At 41.9% G+C, this 13,041-nt stretch overlaps 1 protein-coding gene across 1 annotated transcript in view; it reads left to right on the top strand.

Moving 5' to 3' along the window:
* LOC148506831 (sialic acid-binding Ig-like lectin 12) overlaps window positions 1-13,041 on the top strand; it is a 112,506-nt gene that overhangs the window by 71,125 nt on the left and 28,340 nt on the right. Inside the window, exon 3 of the mRNA XM_088446079.1 lies at window positions 1,373-1,717. Within this exon, the coding sequence (XP_088302205.1) occupies window positions 1,373-1,717 (345 nt within the window). The remainder of the gene's footprint in view (window positions 1-1,372; window positions 1,718-13,041) is intronic.

The raw sequence follows: 13,041 nt of genomic DNA, 5'->3' as shown, positions 1-13,041 counted from the left end.
TCTAAGGCGCAGTAAGTACAGTATTGCTGTATAATCACAAGAATTACAGTATACTGTGCAATAACAAATACAGTACACTCCTTACACTTACCCTAACCTAAAAAAAAAAGTAGGGGAGCAATAAATAATAATGAGACCTAGACAAGAAATGCTCTCCAGCCATTATTTCTCAAATGTGCTTTAAATTTATATTTCTCACACCATATATATGTTAGTAGCACAAGAAAAAATAAAAAGGGGAAAATCAAATAGATAAAAAATAATAATTATTATTAATAATAATAATAATAATAATAATAAATTAATGAATAATATACCTTAAATGCAAATAATACAATCACAACTCCGAATAAATATATCCCTAAACACCCGTTCTGTCACTAATGTGCCAAGAATTAATTTTGAGTAGGCTTATAGCTCCCTTCTGTCTGTATCACTGTGTCACACTGTAGAAGGAGGGATAGACTCATAGCTCCCTTCTAAACAAAAATGGCAGCTGCTCAATCAATCTAGCAGTACTATTCAGGTGCATGAAAGGGAGTTAGTCATATTAAGTAGAAAAAGGAAGGGGGTTTAACCCCCTATTGTTCCTCAGCACACTAAATAATACTTGCAACAATATATGAAGACTATATGGTCATAGAAATTCAGAGATATTGGTTGCATGAATTTTGCAAATACATGGGAAGCTGCTAGGCCACATCACGGCTTCTGTCATTAGCAGTCCCTAACACTAAGGGGTTCACGTCTGGGGCGCAGTGCACCCCTAAAAATGTCCAGCCATGTATTTGCAAATGCATGCAACCAATATCTCTGAATTTCTATGACCATATAGTCTTCATATATTGTTGCAAGTATAATACAGTGTGCTAAGGAACAATAGGGGGTTAACCCCCCCCTCCTCCTTCATAGCTCGTTTCTGTCTGTGTCACCCTGCAGGGGGAGGGACAGGCTCATAGCTCCCTTCTGTCTGTGTCACTGTGTCACCCTGCAGGGGGAGGGACAGACTCATAGCTCCCTTTTGTCTGTGTCACCCTGCAGGGGGAGGGACATGCTCATAGCTCCCTTCTGTCTGTGTCACTATGTCACCCTGCAGGGGGAAGGACAGACTCATAGCTCCCTTCTGTCTGTGTCACTGTGTCACCCTGCAGGGGGAGGGACAGGCTCATAGCTCCCTTCTGTATGTGTCACTGTGTCACCCTGCAGGGGGAGGGACAGGCTCATAGCTCCGTTCTGCCTGTGTCACTGTGTCACTCTGCAGGGGGAGGGACAGACTCATAGCTCCCTTCTGTCTGTGTCACCCTGCAGGGGGAGGGACAGGCTCATAGCTCCCTTCTGTCTGTGTGATTATTTTTCTCACCTCTCTCTATAGATAATATCTCTGTAGAACAGCCGGATGTTGTTCCTGCTGCAGTGGGAGAAAATGTAACTATACCATGTTATGTCCACAAAAAAACAGTTGGCAATATAAGAGAGGTCATCTGGAGAATGGGACGAAGTGACCTGTGTTCTATGAATAATATATTTAATAGATGGAAGGAGGAGAATAAGACACAGAAGATTGGACGATGGTCAGTAGTGAATTTCCCTGAGGACCTCTCATTACACATAAGAAATGTTACATCATCTGACAGTAAGCGGTACTGCTGTGAGGTGAGGACAATGCTGAGAAGTCCTCTCCCTGGATCTGCACGTGGCACAGATTTAGTTGTTGGAGGTAACATAATTGATAAATCTAGATAATTACTCAGACTTCTTCTCATAAAATGAATGTGGCCAGCAGTTATGTTAATAATGACAGATTTATTGTTATAACGTAATGCTGTTGATATGTGTTGGTAAATGTATAACAGAGGTTAGTTCACATGACGATAACTTTTCCAGAGAACATGTGCAGGGTGTATACAGCAGGAAATGCAGATATGGGGATGGATGTTATACTGTAGGTTGTTATTTTAGGTGAGATTATTAAGTAAATGCTTGTACAGCCAATGTCTTCACTCCACCATTTTCAGAGCAACACAACCCACCCTCCAGATGTTTATAATCTTCAAATTACAAGTCTACTGATGTAAAAGTGCGTTAGTTGTTGAGCTGGAGGGGGTGGGCTTGCCAGGGCATTATGGCATTTGGAGGACCATGTCAAGGGCTCACTGGTACCAGTAGTCCAGAGGGCCTGCCGAGCAACAGTGGATGAAATCCCACTCCTAAGCAAACTTTCTCCATTTCAAATTTATTCTCTCCCTCTCTCCCTCTCTCCCTCTCTCGCCCTCTCCCTCTCTCTCTCCCCCTCTCTCTCTCCCCCTCTCTCTCTCTTGTCTCTTTGCTACTTTCTACTCCCTCCTCTGCCTTCATCTTCCCTCCTTACTCTTACTCTCTGCCCTTGATTTTGCCATCCAATTCACATCTAAACATTACTCCATACATCAGGACATTCAGCCCACTAGACCCTCAGCTCCCCTTTCACTCCCTTCCCAGGCAACCCCCCTCTATTCATTTTACCAACTCTGCATCTGAAGATGAAGTCATGACCCTCATTTAGTCCTCCCCTCCTTCCTCCACCTATTTGACCCTATCTCCTCCCACATCCTACACTACCTCTTTCCTGTTGCCTGTTCCTTTATCCTAACACTCTCTCCAACTACTGTCCCATATCTCTTTTTTATCCCATTTGAATACAAACTCATTGAGTTGATCAACAACCATGTAACTGACTTTCCTTCCTCCCACTCGCCGCTTGAGCCATTTTAGTCTTGCTTTCATCCTATCCACTCCACAGAAACAGCCTTTACTAAAATTAGCAATTACCTCCTTGCTGCCAAATCCAAGGGCTCTCTGCTTATTTTCCTTGATCTCTTTGCTGCTTTGACACTGTGGACCACCCTCTCCTCCTACAAATCCTTCACTCCCTTGGTTTGCATGAGGCTGCCCTCTCCTGGCTGTCCTCCTACCTCTGTGACTGCTCTTTATCTATCTCCTCTCATGATTTCACTCCCGCCCACACTTTCACTAACAGCAGGTGCCCCCCAAGGTTCTGTCCAGGGAGCACTTCTATTCTCTTTCTATACAGTCTCTCTAAGGTGAGCTCATCAGAACTTTTGGCCTCCAATATCATCTTCATGCTGATGACACTCAGATCTTAATTTTCTCCCTTGACCTCTCCCCCTCTCTCCTGACAGGTATCTTCAACTATCTCACTGCTATCTCATTCCTGGATGTCTCAGCGCTTTCTTAAACTTAATAAGTCTAAGACTGAGTTGATCATCTTCCCTGCCTCCCACATAACCTCACCTCCCACAATGTCATTATCAATTGGCAGAACGACCATCTGCTCTAGCCCCCAAGTGCACTGTCTCGGAGTTATCATTGGCTCCTCCCTCTTCTGAAAACCACACATTCAGTACATTTTGCAGTCATGCCATTTCCATCTCAGAAATATTTCTAAGATAAGCCTTTTTCATTTTGGAGGCAACTAAGACCCTCATCCACTCACTGGTCATCTTGATAATGTAGCCTTCTGGTCTCCCTGACTCCCTCTTCTCATAACTCCAATCTGTCCTCAATGCTGCTGCCCAGCTCATCTTCCAAACATTCTACAGTATATCTGCCTTCCCTCTCTTACAGGCCATACATTGGCTTCCCTTCCCCTTCAGAACCCAATTCAAGCTTCTCGCACTCACTTACATAGCCTTCACCCAATCAGACACTCCACTTCTCTACTAAACTTCAAATGGGCCTGCAAAACCCACTACTTCATCAAAGCCATCCAGTTCTCATTCTAGCCCACTGTTACTTGCTCCTTCCTCACTGTCTACCCCATTTGTGTCACCCATGTCTGTCTAACCCTCACCTTTAGAATGTAAGCTCTCACTTGCAGGGCCCTCTTCCCTCTTGTGCTACTCCTGTCTCTTACTTAAACTGTGATATTATCCCTACTAAGGTACCTAACCCTTGGTTGCTGCCACCCTGCTGCTTACTAGAGTGTTATGATCATGGATGCAACAATGTTTATAAACCATGTCCTTGTCCTGCATTGTTTTTGTAATGGAAGTCACTGTTTTCTTGTTTTGCTCATTTGTAAGGCATCTACAACCCTTGTGGCACAAAAAATAAAGAATAATAATAATAATAATAATAATAATAATAATAATATTAATAATAATATTATTATTATTATTATTATTATTATTATTATTCACTCTCTTACACACCCTCATTTAGCCAGTTATTACTCAGTCAATCCATAGGATAGAGTCATCTTTGGTCCAAGTAAGAATTCCATGAGGTCTTGGTCTAAAAAAAAACACAAATACAAAGCAACTTGTCCCATTCGGGACCACACACGTTTCACCTTTTTTCTCTATATTTCTTATCAATACAAGGCTTAAGTGCTAGTTCTGATTAAGATAAATTATTCACTGCAGAGGGAAAGTGTGATTGTCCTTTGGATTATTATGACTACCTGAACTACTTTGTGTGAGCTCACTAGAGTTATACTGGCAAGGTCTTCAAGTAAATAACAGACCCCTGTTGCTCCCTTAGAGCTTTAAGCACTCATTGGTACTTAGGTTGCCACCTGGTCTTATGCTCAGAACAGTACAGGCTTACAGAAGTTCAGATGGTCACAGGAGGTATGTATGGGTAAGCGCTTCACTTTTTTTCATTTGTATGTTCAATTTTTGTGGAGTGCAGATCCCACTGTGTTAGCAGCTATCTGGTTTAGTGGTCTGTGAAGTTAATACAGAGCGCACCATTAACTTTTGTATCTGTGCATCATTTTTACTGCCTAATTGGTGCAGCTGAGTAATTGACTTCCCACATCAAGATGAGTCTCGCATGTTACTCTGAACATTTTAAGACAGGAGCATTTTTATAGAGCTGATTAGAGAGGGGGGGTTACTGAAACCAATACCTCTTTGCAAGATTTGTTCTTTGATTTAGAAGATTTGTTTAAAGGATGAATCCAGACACTGGCTAAACAAATGTATGTTGGAAAAATACATTGATGCTAAAAGAATACCCAGGAACTTGCGTATATTTAAGAGTTGTTCATTTAAAGATGATGTTGTTTTTTTGGAGAAATGGAATGATGCACTTGATCAATGAGCTTTTACACATGAGATTATCAGTGTCACATAGAAAACAAGAGAATAAAAAAGTTGAGACAGAATTAGAAAATGCACGTACTTCACTAGAACAGTTCCAGGATCATCCATTATATAAAGAAAAAGATCTGGAGGGGAATATTCAGGTAGAGAAGTTGAGAAAGAAATTATAGATTAAAAGAATAACAAATTTACCCATGATCATAGGGATTACTCTGAGGGCAGAGTTAGGACCTACAATAAGAAAACATTTAATGAGGAAAATTCTTATATCAGGGGTAGAATTAAGAATAAAAAAGTCCAATCAGGATATCAATATAGATCAAGAAAATCCTACAATGATTGCCAACAAGACTCCCAATATTATAGATCTAAATTTTTTAAAAGGTACAGATCAGATAAAACTGAACCCTTAAATAAATATGACGACTATAGAAATAAAAATGACAGACTAAAAACTCAGTTAAACAAGCCCTATGTCCCTTTTCAATGGATCAACGAGAGGGATTTAAATCACCAATTAACTCAATCTCCACCAGATCAACACAACCGCCTCAAAACGCAAATAGGGAGAACACCAAAACATAGGAGAAAAGAAGAACAAGAGGTAAGCAAGGAGGGATGGTGGATTCTTCAAAAAAGAAAAAAATACAAAGTAAGAACCCAAATATACCAAAATTAATATTTAAGCTATCCACCAAAAAACTAAGTGAAACTCAGATGAGTTTGTTAGCAAAAGGGTTCAAATGTGCTCCTTCCTCAAACCCTAATTTATTTGATTTGTTTTTAGAACTAAATAAATTAATTATAAACTTATGTAGGAAAAGGTACTTTGCTACCAAAAATTTCAACCTTTGGGAGATGAGTCCCCTAACAGAAGATTATAATATCCCCCTCAACGATCTATGTGATTTATTAGAAGAAAATTATGTGACTTCTGACACTACTGTCCCTATTTTTTACATTAATACAGAATTTAGTGAAAGGAAAATATCCTGTTGTAAAAAATTAGCGCCGGGAAGTGTAGTGATTTCACTACAGCATCTAAATTTGTCTTCGTTAATAAATCACAATTCTATCCCCATAACTATAAGAGCCCACCAGTAAAAACTTTTTACCAAAAAACTTTGAAAGAATTTGAGACCCTTTGCATGAAAAACCATATGACTTTTAAATATGGAGAAAATCTCACACCCCATGAGATAAAAGCTCTAAAAGAACTCCAGAGAGATCAATCAATTACAATAAAATCGGCTGACAAGAGAGGAGGGGTTGTGATATAAGATACTAGAGATTATCTAATGGAGAAAGAAACAATGTGTCTGCGCCAGCATCAACACTCAGGATTCCCAGATGCTGATATTAATTGTCAATTTATTACATATAAAACTGAACTGCAGTTCAAAAATAAAATAAATCCAATATCATAAATAAAACACAAATTTAGGCATATATATATTACAACAATTGCCTCAATACATTGCAACATATCAATTTTATCAATGGTATGTGAATAGATCTTTTCACATACCATTGATAAAATTCACTAAGCAATTTCAAAATGAACTATTCATTTCACTACAGGATGCATTGACTTATATCCAAGGAGGAGTTTTTGTTCCTTTATTCAGCACATCCAATCATCCAATCACGATAACCTATTATCACCTACCCAAAATTCACAAAACACTTCACAATCCACCTGGGTGTCCCATCATTTCTGGAAGAGGGTCCCTCACTTCCAATCTTTCCCACTTTCTGGATAAGTTTCTTCAAGTTTACCCTGTTTCACTGAAGTCACATGTTAAAGACATCAGTCATTTACTACAGTTGGTTTCTGATTTAAATTGGCAGGAGGATTATCTATTTGTCTCCAGTGATGTGTCATCACTTTACACAATTACACAGCATGATTTGGCCATTGATAATATGCTTAAAATGGATGACGGGTTATCATTGGAACAGAGTAACTTCACTCTTTCCTCTGCTGCGATGGGGACCCGGTTTGAGACAAGTTATGCAAATATCTACATAAGGACATTTGAAGAACAATTTCTATGGAATGGCCCCTTCGGCACAAACCTGGTCTTCTTCGCCCGGTACATAGGTGATTTTTTTTTGTTTGGAAAGGGAGTTTATCTGATGTTTTACGTTTTGTTTAGCACCTTAGATTTAAAAAAATATAATCTCACTTTCACACACACTTCACATCATCAAATTATAAATTTTTTGGCTATTATGCTGGAAGTTGTAAATAACAAAATCACAACATATTCATACCAAAAGGAGGTTGATTGTAACAATTATTTGCATTTTACAAGTAACCGTCAGAATAGTTGGTAAACGAACATCCTCCATGGACAACTACGCAGGCTAAGGCGTAATTGTACCAATCTCAATAAATTTCATGAACAAGCTACCACAATGATGGAATTATTGAATACAACACTTCAGATCTAGTTTATTGTTACCATCAGGAAATAGAAATGGAAATAAAAGAGAAATTAACAACAAAAAGTATGATGGTTCGACCGTTTTTACTACCAAACAAAACAGCATGGCCCACAAGATGAAAAACATTATTAATAAAATTTTCCCATTCTAAAATTAGACCCCCTCAATAAAGGATGAATTGAAGGACAAACCCACGATTTTTTTCAAAAGGGCAGATAATCTCCATAATCTCCATAAGAAAATTCACATTAAAATAGAGATGAGCGGGTTCGGATCCAAATTTCGGAGATCCGGGGCGATCCGAGCGATGGTCGGATCTCCCTGCCTGCCCCGGATCCTTGGCCCGAGGCAAAACCTTGTGACCCCACTGTCGAGTGGCAAGCTTTTGTATTGAGCGGGCTTAACGCTGATTGGCTGAGAGAGCCGTCTGTCATGGCTCTCATCCAATCAGCGTTAAGCCCATAGAAAATGCAGAGAGAGAGAGAAAAAGAAAATGGCACCCGCCATACCCCTGCGCCTGACACTGCCAGCACCCCCCGCTGCCGCCACCACTGCCGACACTCTTGCACTGCTGCCCCACGTACTGAGGACACTGTCAGTGACCCCCATACTGCCGACACTCCCACACTGAGGAAACCACCAGCACCCCTGCACTGCGGGCACTGACAGCACACATGCACTGAGGACACCGCTGGCACCCCTGCTCTGCCGACACCGCCGGCACCCTGCATTGAGAACACCCCTGCATTGTCGACACAGTCAGCAAACCTGCACTGAGGACACCCCTGGCACCCCCACTCTGCCGACACCGCCAGTACCCTTCACTGAGAACACTGCCAGCACCGCAGCACTGCCATTCCATGTACTGAGGACACAGCCAGCAACCCCTGCACTGCCGACACAGCCAGCAAACCTGCACTAAAGACACCACTGGCACCCCCGCACTGCTGACACAGCCAGCAAACCTGCACTAAAGACACCGCTGGCAAGCCCCTCACTGCCGACATCACCGGTAACCTTCACTGAGAACACTGCCAGCACCACAGCATTGCCATTCCATGTACTGAGGACACCATCAGCAACCCCGCTCTGCCGACACTGCTGTCACAGTAAGTGCACTATTGGTATATCCAACCCACACTGTATAACACACTGTATCCATGTTGGAAATTAGAAACTGAACTGCCACATGTTAGTGCCACCCACTGTGTCACTTAGCTTAGTCAGCCAGCTAGCTGGATGCAACCTTTTGGCCTTAACTAGATGAAGCAAATAATATTGTGAGGTGGTCAAAATTGATTGGAAATTACTGCAAATAAATGTTATTGAGGTAGTTATACTGTAGGAACAAAAACAGGCCCATTTTATGTGATTTTAGCTGTTTTTATGATTTTTTAAGAAAAAAATCCAGATCCAAAACCAAAACACGGAAATAAAACACGGAGGTGAGGTTTTGGCAAAACCAATCCAGATCCAAAACCAGGGGAGATCCAAAACCAAAACACGAGGGTCAGCGCACATCTCTACTTTAAAATAGAGAGACTGACAGTGGGACCATAACACTAAAGACATCTTTACCATCAAAACCATTGGGATGTTAGATGCACTAACTGTAAATATATTAATCATCACCAGAATGCATTTATTTCAGCCGTTACAAAACAACATTTCAGCATTAAATAGTTTCTGAATTGTGAGATGGACTTTGCGATCTATGACCCTGATTCAGAGCCAGACGCTCTGAATCAGGGCGGTTTTTATTTTTATTTTTTGGAGCGGCCTCCTGGCCGCTCGCATAGCTGTGGGTAACCACACACAGCTATTGCGAGCAGCCAGGATGATGGTCGCGATGGTCAAGACCATCGGGCTTGCGACGAGACTATTGTGGTAGGATCTCGCGGCCGCAAGCCCCATAAAGCTCTCCCACTGACATCACTGGTGATGTCAGTGGGGCCACCCACAAACGGCAGGCGTTCGCATGGGAACGCCTCCGTTTGTGAAGTCACCCCCTTGCCACGCCTCCAAAATGGAGCGAGCTGTCGATCAAAATCGACAGCCGCCCCCTTTTGGTGCAAGACCCGGAGCGGCGGAGTGCCCGTCGCTAGCCGGGTCTCGCGCATGCGCACTTCGGAGCCGGCTCCAGCGTGCGCATGCGCAGTGGCCTAACATCAGGCCCTATGTCCTCTCAAGTCACTGTTTAAAGTAATATGTGGGTCGAACAATCATGATATGTAAAAATTGATTCCTGGAACACTGCAGGAATGTTAAAAATAGGAATTTGAAATCCAGTATTGCTTGCCATTTCAAACAAATACATCATGCTGAACCTAGAATTGCTTTCTGCAGTTATAGTAGATCCTATACCACCCACCCAGAGAGGGAGGGATTTCTACCACAAAATATGTGCAAGAGAAGCATACTGGATCCATACACTTCATACTCTGACCCCAGATGGCTTTAATGATACGGTGGAATTAGACTTATGCTAGGAGTATTATTTCACTTAAGGTTCGGTAATGATATTTTTATTATTAATATTACCAGTCTCTTATAAATTATTTTATTATATATATTATTTTATTTATTGTTATTTCTTTCTTTCAGTATTCATATTTTCAAAGGTATCTTTATCATTTATTTATTTTTTATTGTTCAATATGTGGATAATTATAAATAGTTGGTTAATTATGGACTACTAGTGGTATTTTTATTATTTTTAAATGTTCACACTCGCATTCCTTCATCCAGCCTTTCTTGTAATAATAACAAATTGCAAATCTCCTTGAGAATTGTGTATGTAGTTAGGGTAATATATAAATCCCCCTCTCTAACATCAGCTCCACTTTTTTAAAATGTTTCAATTATTATTTTTTAATGGTCTCCAAATTGTTCACAAACGTTAATCATATTTTCCTGTTTTCTATATACCTTTTAGGAATGTTCTATTTTTATGTTTTATTGCATGGTGCACAATATGCCTATTAATGTGAAAAGCTACCTGTATATTCTGGTATCCATGAATACTCCCCCCAAACACAAGTATAATTTGTTCCTTAATTAAATGGTAGAAGAGGTTTTGCTATAAATACCTCGTTCCGGCTCCACACACAATATCTTGCCTTCTGATGAAACCTGGGTTTGCCATACCAAGAGAAACGCGTCAAGGACACAGGAACACTTAGGATTTTACTCTTTGCGGATTCAACATAAGAAAAGTTTTCTGATCAGTATATACAGTGATCATATGCTTTGCCCCCTCCAATCAGTATCTCCAGTCTTCAAAAGCACACGTTAATGGAAAAAAGTTCCCAATTTCCAACATCATAGTTGATTTCAGCTGGAGAAAACATCCAGGAAGAAGAAGGTGCATGAATGTAACTTATTATCCTGGAGATCCCTCTGAGACAGTATTGGAAGGAGGGACTCTAATACAAATTAGGAGCAGCTGCAGTGCTGGATGTCCACCTGTCAGTTTAAAGCAGCCCCAGCAGACCCCATGGCCGCCAAGCATCCTGCGTCTTCTAGCTGGAGGGACCATCAGACCCTCCAGCCAGAAGACACAGTGTCCCAGGTGCTTAGCAACAACCGGGACCTGAGAAGGAAATAAGCTGCGGCAGCGGCTTGTGACAAGGAAACAAATGAATACAGCTAAACTATAGAGGACAAGTCCCACTTATCCTCTGAACTGAGAGGCCTTTCTCTTACTGATCCTAATGACCCATGGCAACTGCTGGCAGCTGCCAGGATTGAGTGAGACATGTGATCGACACATACATGCATGCCAAAATTACTTTTGTTAAAAGAAAAAATATGGAAAATGCTATTCTCCCAATCCCGCCACCTAGAAAGAAAGGGGGACCCTCATTTGAAAGATAGGAGTCCCCTCTTTCAAACTCTGTGCCCCCAAGGAGATCAGTGACATCACCAGACTAAAGCTCTTATATTACAGAAAAATCATAGTCTCGAGGGATGGGAGATGCTCTTCCCCCAACCTGGCATCTATAAAGGGACACCCATTTAAATAACATGACCCCTTAGTCCTTATTGTCTGGTGATCACCTATGATAACTGGACAATTTTAACCTGCACTTTAAAATATGTTTTCCATGGGATCGGTATGGAATACCACCAGACGGTTCTAATCCTGATGGCAGAAGACCGGCAGTGAATATCCCGACAGGTAAGTATTTAATGTATTTACTAACCTAACCCCTCCCTTACCGGTGGTAAGTATCCTAACCCTCCCATCTCCCCCTAACCCTCCTTTAGGGGTGCTTAACTCTACCCTCCCCCAAAGTGCCTAACCACCTGTGTAAGTGCCTAAACCTAACCTCCCCTTCCCCGCAGCCAAAACCTAAGTCTCCAGGGGGGGTGCCTATCCCTAACCCCCTCCCCCTAGCTTAATCATAACCCTCTTGGGAGGTGACTAACCCTAAGTCCCCCCTGGAGACCTTAACCTAACCCTCCCCCCAGCGCAGCTGTCCGTGCCTGGCTTACCTTCGATTGGTATGCCGGGCTTTGGGCTCCCAGTGTAGGTAAAATAGCAGGTGTCGGAATTTTGACGCCTGTCATTAGAACCTTGTCGGGATTAGATAGTCGGGAAGCCAGCGGTCGGCAATTCGACCATCAGCTTCCAGACTGCATCCCATTTTCCATATATATGGGAGGCGTAGCTATTACGTGGTGATCACCTGTGATCTCCAGACAATATTACCCTGTGCTATAGAAAATAGTCTCTGTATATGGGTGGGATTGCATTACATGACCCATAACACCCAATAATGCAGTACATATCTAAATGTGTCTTTGTTTACATATGAAAGAGGGAATCCCTTTAAATTATGTGGCCCCCTTAGCGGTTGGTGTCTGGTGATCTCTTGTGAACACAGATAATAATGCCCAGCACTATGGATAAAATAGTTTTCCATGGATGGGGGAAGAACACATTGGGCCTAGTTCAGAGGTGGGAACTGCTGTGTCCTCTTTTGCATCTGTTGCCCGACTTGGAGCTGTGATAATAAGCAAATGCTAGTTTCCGCCTCCTCCTGGTGTAGTAGCCAGCGTCTGACTGTGCAAGCCCTGAGATGCCCACTTCCAGCTTCTCTGCACGCTGTCACACTGCTGGTTATTGCTGACACGCCAACATCGCATGCAATATCTACACCTCCTCCAGCCCTATGGCAGGTACAGTATCTCCATTGAACATGGCCCCTGTAGCTGTGTGTCTGAGAACGTAGCAGCTCACATTGACACACTCACAACACGCCCATTAGACAGACTATTTTTGCGTTTACTTCCCAGCCAACATCTTGGAACGCCCATCACTTAGCTGCTCCATTTCTGATTCCGTCTGTCTCAATCACAACAGCATATTTGTGCATTATCTCTGTGTGACACTTGCGTCATAAAGGTTTTCAGAAGTTCTCGAGCATGCGCAGTGGCACATAATCACTGAACTATGAGAACATCGGCAAGCCCCATA

The sequence above is a fragment of the Taudactylus pleione genome, unplaced genomic scaffold, assembly GCF_031769625.1.
Source record: "Taudactylus pleione unplaced genomic scaffold, aTauple2 ptg000393l, whole genome shotgun sequence".
In the NCBI taxonomy this organism is placed as follows: domain Eukaryota; kingdom Metazoa; phylum Chordata; class Amphibia; order Anura; family Myobatrachidae; genus Taudactylus; species Taudactylus pleione.
This window is presented reverse-complemented; position numbering and strand designations above follow the sequence as displayed.